General features: G+C 38.4%; 1 protein-coding gene across 3 annotated transcripts in view; it reads right to left on the bottom strand.

Annotated features, from left to right (window-relative positions):
• The window catches only part of RGS11 (regulator of G protein signaling 11), a 124,297-nt gene that overhangs the window by 48,231 nt on the left and 64,057 nt on the right, over window positions 1–12,009 (bottom strand). For all 3 annotated transcript variants that reach the window (XM_073648528.1, XM_073648527.1, XM_073648529.1), the window contains exons 5-8: window positions 4,387–4,438; window positions 3,552–3,610; window positions 1,517–1,593; window positions 300–381 (exon numbers count right to left, since the gene is read on the bottom strand). In XM_073648528.1, coding sequence (XP_073504629.1) covers window positions 300–381; window positions 1,517–1,593; window positions 3,552–3,610; window positions 4,387–4,438 — 270 coding nt within the window. The remainder of the gene's footprint in view (window positions 1–299; window positions 382–1,516; window positions 1,594–3,551; window positions 3,611–4,386; window positions 4,439–12,009) is intronic.

Below are 12,009 nucleotides of genomic sequence, written 5' to 3'. Positions count from 1 at the left end.
GAAATGATAAGGATTGAGCTCTTTGTTTTCATGGAGATCTAGAAAACTGTGTAAACCAATCAGAGCCTGGCTTTCATTTCATATTCTGCTCTTGGAAAAATGAAAGCTGGACTGTGATTGGTTGCTATAGGCAACAAAGACTGTTTATCTTCTGCCCACATCTTATCTTCACTCAACTATATTTATAATGTTCTGGAGAACATATATTGATAATAATAATAATAATAATAATAATAATAATAATAATAAAAATAAAATAATAAGCACTTTCAATTGTCTTGTATTTATGATAAATTTACCGATGGTTTGCTAACGAGCCAATACGCCTGCTCCTGACACTCGATCACGATCCGGTCCCCCTTACGGCGCTGTTTGGCTGCCCTATGTAAAAACATAGTTACAAACAAAAACAGGAATATAATATAAATGTAATATAAAAAATGATACATAATATGACATATAAGCTCTAGGAGAGGGTCAGGCACGGATGTCCGTGTTATATGCCGCCTTGTTAGATGTTTATCATGTCGTTTAATAGGCCTCATAGTGTTGCCCGTATCAACCAATCAGAGCGCATCTTTCATTTTTCCAGTGCAGTTTAAGAAATTAAAGCTGAGCTCTGATTGGTTGCCATAGGCAACAAGTCCAGATTTGATAAAATGAGGCTTTCGGGGCTGTGTAGGCCCTTGTATAAGAAAAAGAGACGCCCATTCTGTTTTGTGGTGTAACTTGAAGCTTGTGCATAATCTTTAATAGAATATTCTTCTGATATGGGCCAAAGGGACTTTTGGGGTGTCCCGAAGCTCCAGGGCCTTACTATAGTTACATACCCCTAGTGCTGCAAAACATAAGTCAAAAAGATCAAAACGAGATATCTTATTAGCCCCATGATAAGGTGACATGGCAGAATGGACAGGAAGAGTTGTCATAGGGACAAATAAAAGTATTACATTATCATTAAGATTGATTATCAAGTGCTTCAAGATGACCGCCTCCAATCTGCCAGCAAGGCTTCATAGGGAGGGAGCAGTAAGGTATACCGAATCACCGCCACAAGACTCGCCTGATTGCGGATCCATTAAGCAGAGTGTCTGGGGCAGATAACATATCACAGGACGATGTGTTCTAAAACCAAGCTCGTAATCCTATATAACATGTCCGGCAGTAATAACGGTGCACTATGTGCAGCTGCGTGCTTCCGGAACAATCCATACAAATATTCCACATGATCCTGAATATTTCATGATGGATTTGCATGAATATTTCATGTGTGCCGTCTGTATTAAGTATACTCCATAAACACGTTACTTATTTATGGCGGTTTAAAACCCACTTTAAAAAAAAAAGCACATGTGTCCCCAACGCGCGGCGCTTCATGTAAGATTTTACAGCATTAGTGATCAAGGGATCGATATACAAAAAGGGGCCCAGCTCATCATGATGAATTTATCATGGATTTGCACCATATTTTGGGAGGGTGTAGCGCCAACCTAAATGAGCTGCTGTGTCTACGTACCTGATCTGTTCTCTTGCTTGCATCACCACGAAGTCCCACGTGTGATTAATTCGCTTGTGAAGCTGATTATAACTATCCTGTGACACCCACCACAAAAAATAAGATTTTAATCACATACACAGAAAGCAGCGAATAAACTACATACATACCTATATACCAGCAGTGAATAAACTGTATATAACTATATACCAGTAGCGAATAAACTGCATATATAACTATATACAAGCTGCGAATAAACTGCATACATAGCTATATACAGCAGCAAATAAACTACATACATAACTATATACAGCAGCAAATAAACTACATAAATAACTACATACCAACATCCAATAATCTGCATACATAACTATATACCAGCAGCAAATAAACTGCATACATAACTATATACCAGCAGTGAATAAACTGTATATAGCTATATACCAGTAGCGAATAAACTGCATATATAACTATATACAAGCAGCGAATAAACTGCATACATAACTATATACAGCAGCAAATAAACTACATACATAACTACATACCAACAGCGAATAAGCTGCATACATAACTATATACCAGCAGCGAATAAACTGCATACATAACTATACACAGCAGTGAATAAACTGCATATATAACTATATACCAGCAGTGAATAAACTGCATACAAAACTGTATACAGCAGCGAATAAACTACACACATAACTATATACCAACAGCGAATAAACTGCATACATAACTATACACAGCAGTGAATAAACTGCATATATAACTATATACCAGCAGTGAATAAACTGCATACAAAACTGTATACAGCAGCGAATAAACTACACACATAACTATATACCAACAGCGAATAAACTGCATACATAACTATATAACAGCAGCGAATAAACTACATACATAACTATATACAAGCAGCGAATAAACTACATACATAACTATATACAGCAGCAAATAAACTACATACATAACTACATACCAACAGCGAATAAGCTGCATACATAACTATATACCAGCAGCGAATAAACTTCATACATAACAATATACAGCAGTGAATAAACTGCATATATAACTATATACCAGCAGTGAATAAACTGCATACAAAACTGTATGCAGCAGCGAATAAACTACACACATAACTATATACCAACAGCGAATAAACTGCATACATAACTATATAACAGCAGCGAATAAACTACATACATAACTATATACAAGCAGCGAATAAACGACATACATAACTATATACAGCAGCAAATAAACTACATACATAACTACATACCAACAGCGAATAAGCTGCATACATAACTATATACCAGCAGCGAATAAACTGCATACATAACTATATACCAGCAGTGAATAAACTGCATACAAAACTGTATACAGCAGCGAATAAACTACACACATAACTATATACCAACAGCGAATAAACTGCATACATAACTATATAACAGCAGCGAATAAACTACATACATAACTATATACCAGCAGCGAATAAAGTACATACATAACTATATACAGCAGTGAATAAATTACATACATAACTGTATACAGCAGCGAATAAACTACATACATAACTATATACCAACAGCGAATAAACTGCAAACATAACTATATACCAGCAGTGAATAAACTACATACATAACTGTATACCAGCAGTGAATAAACTTCATACATAACTGTATACAGCAGCGAATAAACTGCATATATAACTATATACCAGCAGTGAATAAACTGCATACATAACTATATACCAGTAGTGAATAAACTACATACATTACTATATAGCACCAGCGAATAAACTGCATACATAACTATATACCAGCAGTGAATAAACTGTATATATAACTATATACCAGCAGTGGAAAAATCACAACTCTCAAATAAACTGCAGTCTGAAATCGTCGACGACAGATGTGGCCCCATCGTTTAGTGAATTGGCCGGGCCCTCTACTAGCTTTGCTGCCCTGATAGAGACCCTGAGGATGTTGATTGTCACCCAGCTTTCCCAACACATTCCAAAATAAGGGAGATTACGATGTAAATGACTGACCTTTTCGTACTCCACCAGGTCTCCTTGTTTCCTGATATTCTTCTTCGCAAGATAAATGGCTGAAAAGAAAAAAAGTAGAAAAACTTCACCTGCATCCTTGCCAACATAATTATTCCCATTATTAAGCCTGCGATCCACCCTGAAATGCCAACAAACTTCCCAGAAAAACTTAACTTGGTCATATTAGCCACTTCCCATTGAGGACAAGCTGGGAATTGTAGCGTCACAACAGCTGAGAGCCACAGATTAGGGACGATTGAAGAAGGGCACCTTATAGAATATCAACCAATCAGCACAGTGCCAGGAAATAGTGCCCCGCCCACGAGGAGCAAATATCGACACTTCCTACTATTATCCCCTTCTACCTTACAGCAATGGCCCAATGTTTTGTATCATGAGTGCAACTGTGCCCACTAGATCATCTTTGATAAATGCCGTCGTCTAAAGGCCTAGCATGAATTACCTTTAACAGTTGCTCTTTAGCGCTTCTTAAAGAAGAAGTATTGAGAAATGTTTTAAAAAAAATGTAAACCATATTCCCATGTCAGTTCATTCATCAGCAGTTGAAGTAGCAAATCTCTTGTAAAAAAAAAAGGTTTTGGACTGTGTCCCCATGACAACACTTTCTGCCCTTGTTCAATGGTATCATAGGGAAATTAAACCTGCCAGAAATCAATAACAAAATAAGATGGGAATGGTTTTTATGGGACCCTGCATCCTTATATCAGCAGAGAAGCAGGAAGAGTTGTCATAGGGGCACATGCAGACAACTCTCACGAGTAGACTGTAATAAAGAACTGGCATGGACACACATAGAATAGTGACAGTAACTTACCATAGTCCAGCTCTGTGGCCGGCCACTTATTGGTGGTCCAGAAATATGGGGTCTAAAAAAATGTGTGAAACATCAGTAATAGATACAGTAGGAGAGAAGATCCCATCCCAGGACCGTAAAGAAGAGCTGAACATCAGTGTTTACAATTGCGCTCACATTCACAGGGGTCACCTGCCTACAGTATTTCATGGTGGTCCTCTACCTGCCTACAGTATTTCACGGTGGTCCTCTATCTCTAGGGTTGCTTAAGAAGGAACTCTAAGATTGCAGCATTTTTTGGGGAACACACTAGATAGCACAGTTACTGTAACACTGGCGCAATGTTAATGGGGGCACCTCCTAAGTGCGGCACTGTTATTGGGACTGTCTCTGGATGGGACACTGTTAATGGTGGCACTCTTAATGAATCTGACTATGACACTAGGGGCACTCTCTAGGTGAGGCACTGTTAATTGACAATCTGGCTGTACCACTGTTTGTACTGACACTCTCTGGCTTCCACAGTGTTAATGGGGCGCTCTTTGGTTGTGAAACTGTTAATGTGAGCACTCTCTGAGTGTGGCACTGTAAATGGGGACAATCTCTGGCTAGGGAATACTTATTGGGAGCACTCTCTGGCTGCAGCACTGATAAGTGGGGCACTCTCCGACTGCGGCATGCCCTGACGGGCACAGTTAATGGTGACTCTCTGGAAATGGCTGTGCTAATGGGGGATCTCTATGGATAGGGCATTGTTAATGGGGCACTCCAGTTGCGACACTGTTAACGTGGAATCTCTCGGCATAGGATACTGTTAATGGGAGAACTCTCTAAATGTGGCACTGTTTAAAAGGGCACTGTCTGGCTGTGGCAATGATAATAGGGGAACTCTGTGACTTTAGCACTTTAGCACTGTTACTTGGGGCACTCTCTGGAACCATCACTGACAATGGTGGCACTCTCTGGCTGGGGTACCATTACTGCGCACATGCTCCGACTGTGGCACTGAAAAGCAAGATGTTTTTCTTCACACCTTCCTCTACAGGTGGAAGTTACTTAAAGGTAATGTGTCATCAGAAAATGACCTAATATTTAAATCAGGTTTTTGTGTTACTGTACATGTGTTTTGTTTTTTGTTTTTTTAAAAAAGCCAATTTTTTTTTCACTATTATTTAAAAAACAAAACTAGTAATTTTGCAATTTCAAGTCCGGAAGAGTTTTCAGCAGGTTCCTTATCAGCAGAGGCAGGATTACACTGACAGATAGCACCTCTATATACACCTGATAACACAGGATCCACCATTCTCAATAGGTGATGTCACAGCTCACCTCCTCCTCCTGTACAATGACTGTTAACATCTCTATATACAGAAGATAACACAGGATCCACCATTCACAATAGGTGATGTCACAGCTCACCTCCTCCTCCTGTACAATGACTGATAACACCTCTATATACAGTAGATAACACAGGATCCACCATTCTCAATAAGTGATGTCACAGCTCACCTCCTCCTCCTGTACAATGACTGATAACACCTCTATATACAGTAGATAACACAGGATCCACCATTCACAATAGGTGATATCACAGCTCACCTCCTCCTCCTGTACAATGACTGATAACACCTCTATATACAGTAGATTACACAGGATCCATCATTCACAATAGGTGATGTCACAGCTCACCTCATCCTCCTCCTGTACAATGACAGATAACACCACTATATACAGCAGATAGCAGATAACACAGGTTCCACCATTCACAATAGGGGATGTCACAGCTCACCTCCTTCTCCTCCTGTACAATAACTGATAACCTCTATATACAGTAGATAACACAGGATCCACCATTCACAATAGGTGGTCACAGCTCACCTCCTCCTCCTCCTGTACAATGACTGATAACACCTCTATATACAGTAGATAACACAGGATCCACCATCACAATAGGTGATGTCACAGCTCACCTCCTCCTCCTACTGTACAATGACTGATAACACCTCTATATAGAATAGATAACATAGGATCTACCATTTACAATAGGTGATATCACAGCTCACCTTCTCCTCCTCCTGAACAATGACTGATAACACCTCTATATACAGTAGATAACAGGATCCACCATTCACAATAGGTGATATCACAGCTCACCTCCTCCTCCTGTACAATGACTGATAACACCTCTATATACAGTAGATTACACAGGATCCATCATTCACAATAGGTGATGTCACAGCTCACCTCATCCTCCTCCTGTACAATGACAGATAACACCACTATATACAGCAGATAGCAGATAACACAGGTTCCACCATTCACAATAGGGGATGTCACAGCTCACCTCCTTCTCCTCCTGTACAATAACTGATAACCTCTATATACAGTAGACAACACAGGATCCACCATTCACAATAGGTGGTCACAGCTCACCTCCTCCTCCTCCTGTACAATGACTGATAACACCTCTATATACAGTAGATAACACAGGATCCACCATCACAATAGGTGATGTCACAGCTCACCTCCTCCTCCTACTGTACAATGACTGATAACACCTCTATATAGAATAGATAACATAGGATCTACCATTTACAATAGGTGATATCACAGCTCACCTTCTCCTCCTCCTGAACAATGACTGATAACACCTCTATATACAGTAGATAACAGGATCCACCATTCACAATAGGTGATATCACAGCTCACCTCCTCCTCCTCCTCCTGTACAATGACTGATAACACCTCTATATACAGTAGATAACACAGGATCCAACATTCACAATAGGTGATGTCACAGCTCACCTCCTCCTCCCCCTGCACAATGACAGATAACACCTCTATATACAGTAGACAACACAGGTTCCACCATTCACAATAGGTGATGTCACAGCTCACCTCCCCCTCCTGTACAATGACTGATAACACCTCTATATACAGTAGATAACACAGGATCCACCATCACAATAGGTGATGTCACAGCTCACCTCCTCCTCCTACTGTACAATGACTGATAACACCTCTATATAGAATAGATAACATAGGATCTACCATTTACAATAGGTGATATCAAAGCTCACCTCCTCCTCCTCCTGAACAATGACTGATAACACCTCTATATACAGTAGATAACAGGATCCACCATTCACAATAGGTGATATCACAGCTCACCTCCTCCTCCTCCTCCTGTACAATGACTGATAACACCTCTATATACAGTAGATAACACAGGATCCAACATTCACAATAGGTGATGTCACAGCTCACCTCCTCCTCCCCCTGTACAATGACAGATAACACCTCTATATACAGCAGACAACACAGGTTCCACCATTCACAATAGGTGATGTCACAGCTCACCTCCCCCTCCTGTACAATGACAGATAACACCTCTATATACAGCAGATAACACAGGTTCCACCATTCACAATAGGTAATGTCACAGCTCACCTCCTTCTCCTCCTGTACAATAACTGATAACACCTCTATATACAGTAGATAACACAGGATCCACCATTCACAATAGGTGGTCACAGCTCACCTCCTCCTCCTCCTGTACAATGTCTGATAACACCTCTATATACAGTAGATAACACAGGATCCAACATCACAATAGGTGATGTCACAGCTCATCTCCTCCTCCTACTGTACAATGACTGATAACACCTCTATATAGAGTAGATAACACAGGATCCACCATTCACAATAGGTGATGTCACAGCTCACCTCCTCCTCCTGTACAATGACTGATAACACCTCTATATACAGTAGATAACACAGGATCCACCATTCACAATAGGTGATGTCACAGCTGACCTCCTCCTGTACAATGTCTGATAACACCTCTATATACAGTAGATAACACAGGATCCAACATCACAATATGTGATGTCACAGCTCACCTCCTCCACCTGTACAATGTCTGGTAACACCTCTATATACAGTAGATAACACAGGTTCCACTATTCACAATAGGTGGTCACAGCTCACCTCCTCCTCCTCCTCTACAATGTCTGATAACACCTTTATATAGAGTAGATAACACAGGATCCACCATTCACAATAGGTGATGTCACAGCTCACCTCCTCCTCCTGTACAATGACTGATAACACCTCTATATACAGTAGATAACACAGGATCCACCATTCACAATAGGTGATGTCACAGCTGACCTCCTCCTGTACAATGTCTGATAACACCTCTATATACAGTAGATAACACAGGATCCAACATCACAATATGTGATGTCACAGCTCACCTCCTCCACCTGTACAATGTCTGGTAACACCTCTATATACAGTAGATAACACAGGTTCCACTATTCACAATAGGTGGTCACAGCTCACCTCCTCCTCCTCCTCTACAATGTCTGATAACACCTTTATATAGAGTAGATAACACAGGATCCACCATTCACAATAGGTGATGTCACAGCTCACCTCCTCCTTCTCCTTTTACAATGACCTTTGCACATGCAAATTAGATGCTTCAATACGAAAGATAGGTTCAGAGTCTTTTCATTGCTGTTAATGGACATGTGCATTTCCCAAAACGTGTTTAAATTGCAAAGTTAAGTTTTATTTTATTTTTAATACAGATTTTGATATGGAAAAAAAAACATAGGAAAAAATGTAAAAAATAAATAAATAAATGTAACAAAAAAAACAGATATAAACAATAGTTTTTTTCTGATGAAAGCTTCCTGTTAAGAGTAATGCAGGAAGAAGGACACAAAAAAGGTGGGAAGATAGAGATATTATAGGTCATGCATCTCCGACCAGCACAGAAAGCCCATATCGGCAGCGGGTGTGTGTGGGGGGCAGTCAGCGCCGATCCTACAACCTATTTAAATCAATCTCCCTCCTGACGTGCTCCTCTCATTGTCTTAGAGCCTGACGAGAAGCAGCTTCATGTCTACAAGTCTTATATTCTCCAAGACTGATTGCAGTAATAACAGAGGATGGCAGCGGGTCTTGCCAAGTTGGGCAGTGCTCCTGACACAATAAATATCCTGTCGCCTTAACAAGGAACACAAGATATTCATAGCTCTAAAATGTAACTGACATAATCTCCTTATTCTTTCCAAATTTAGCTGTGCGTGCCCTGCAGGCAACATCCTGTTATTAATAAGCTCCAGAAACTTCATTTGTATAAAAGCCTCCGGGCCCAAAGACTGCCACACCAAAATCATTTAAGGGGCAACTTCCCTCACCACTGATATACACATCACAGGTGCAGGAACCATAATAATACTGTACTCTATGTACATGAAAATTATTGCTATTATACTGCCCCTATGTAGAAGAATATAACTACCACAATACTGCCCCCTATGTACAAGAATATAACTACTATAATACTGCCCCCTATGTACAAGAATATAACTACTATAATACTGCTCCTATGTACAAGAATATAATTACTATAATACTGCTCCCTATGTACAAGAATATAATTACTATAATACTGCCCCAATGTACAAGAATATAACTACTATAATACTGCCCCCTATGTACAAGAATATAATTACTATAATACTGCCCCAATGTACAAGAATATAACTACTATAATACTGCCCCCTATGTACAAGAATATAACTACTATAATACTGCCCCCTATGTACAAGAATATAACTACTATAATACTGCTCCTATGTACAGGAATATAACTAATATAATAATGCCCCCTATGTACAAGAATATAACTACTATAATACTGCCCCTATGTACAAGAATATAACTACTATAATACTGCCCCCTATGTACAAGAATATAACTAGTATAATAATGCTCCTATGTACAAGAATATAACTACTATAATACTGCCTCCTATGTGCAAGAATATATACTACTATAATACTGCCCCTATGTACAAGAATATAACTACTATAATACTGCCCCCTATGTACAAGAATATAACTAGTATAATACTGCTCCCTATGTACAAGAATATAACTACTATAATACTGCCCCCTATGTACAAGAATATAACTACTATAATACTGCTCCTATGTGCAAGAATATAACTACTATAATACTGCTCCCTATGTACAAGAATATAACTACTATAATACTGATCCTATGTGCAAGAATATAACTACTATAATACTGCTCCTATGTGCAAGAATATAACTACTATAATACTGCTCCTATGTAAAGGAATATAACTACTATAATACTGCCCCTATGTACAAGAATATAACTACTATAATACTGCTCCTATGTACAAGAATATAACTACTATAATACTGCTCCTATGTACAGGAATATAACTACTATAATACTGCCCCTATGTACAAGAATATAACTACTATAATACTGCCCACTATGTACAAGAATATAGCTACTATAATACTGCTCCCTATGCACACATATATAACTACTATAATACTGCTCTCTATGTACAAGAATATAACTACTATAATACTGCTCCTATGTACAATAATATAACTACTATAATACTGCCCTCTATGTACAAGAATATAACTACTATAATACTGCTCCTATGTACAAGAATATAACTACTATAATACTGCTCCTATGTACAGGAATATAACTACTATAATACTGCCCCCTATGTACAAGAATATAACTACTATAATACTGCCCCCTATGTACAGGGATATAACTACTATAATACTGCCCCATATGTACAAGAATATAGCTACTATAATACTGCCCCTATGTATAAGAATATAACTACTATAATACTGCCCCCTATGTACGAGAATATAACTACTATAATACTGCTCCTATGTACAGGAATATAACTATTATAATACTGCTCCTATGTACCAGAATATAACTACAATAATACTGCTCCTATGTACCAGAATATAACTACAATAATACTGCCCTTATGTACAAGAATATAACTACTATAATACTGCCCCCTATGTACGAGAATATAACTACTATAATACTGCCCCCTATGTACAAGAATATAACTACTATAATACTGCCCCCTATGTACAATAATATAACTACAATAATACTGCCCCCTATGTACAAGAATATAACTACTATAATACTGCCCCCTATGTACAATAATATAACTACTATAATACTGCCCCCTATGTACAAGAATATAACTACTATAATACTGCTCCTATGTACAGGAATATAACTACTATAATACTGCCCCTATGTACAAGAATATAACTACTATAATACTGCCCACTATGTACAAGAATATAGCTACTATAATACTGCTCCCTATGCACACATATATAACTACTATAATACTGCTCTCTATGTACAAGAATATAACTACTATAATACTGCTCCTATGTACAATAATATAACTACTATAATACTGCCCTCTATGTACAAGAATATAACTACTATAATACTGCTCCTATGTACAAGAATATAACTACTATAATACTGCTCCTATGTACAGGAATATAACTACTATAATACTGCCCCCTATGTACAAGAATATAACTACTATAATACTGCCCCCTATGTACAGGGATATAACTACTATAATACTGCCCCATATGTACAAGAATATAGCAACTATAATACTGCCCCTATGTATAAGAATATAACTACTATAATACTGCCCCCTATGTACAAGAATATAACTACTATAATACTGCTCCTATGTACAGGAATATAACTACTATAATACTGCTCCTA

The sequence above is a fragment of the Phyllobates terribilis genome, unplaced genomic scaffold (genome assembly GCF_046119375.1).
Source record: "Phyllobates terribilis strain yellow unplaced genomic scaffold, ASM4611937v1 Scaffold_9__5_contigs__length_417890890, whole genome shotgun sequence".
Lineage (NCBI taxonomy): Eukaryota > Metazoa > Chordata > Amphibia > Anura > Dendrobatidae > Phyllobates > Phyllobates terribilis.
The sequence above is the reverse complement of the archived record's forward strand: the minus strand, read 5'-3'. Positions and strand labels throughout refer to the sequence as shown.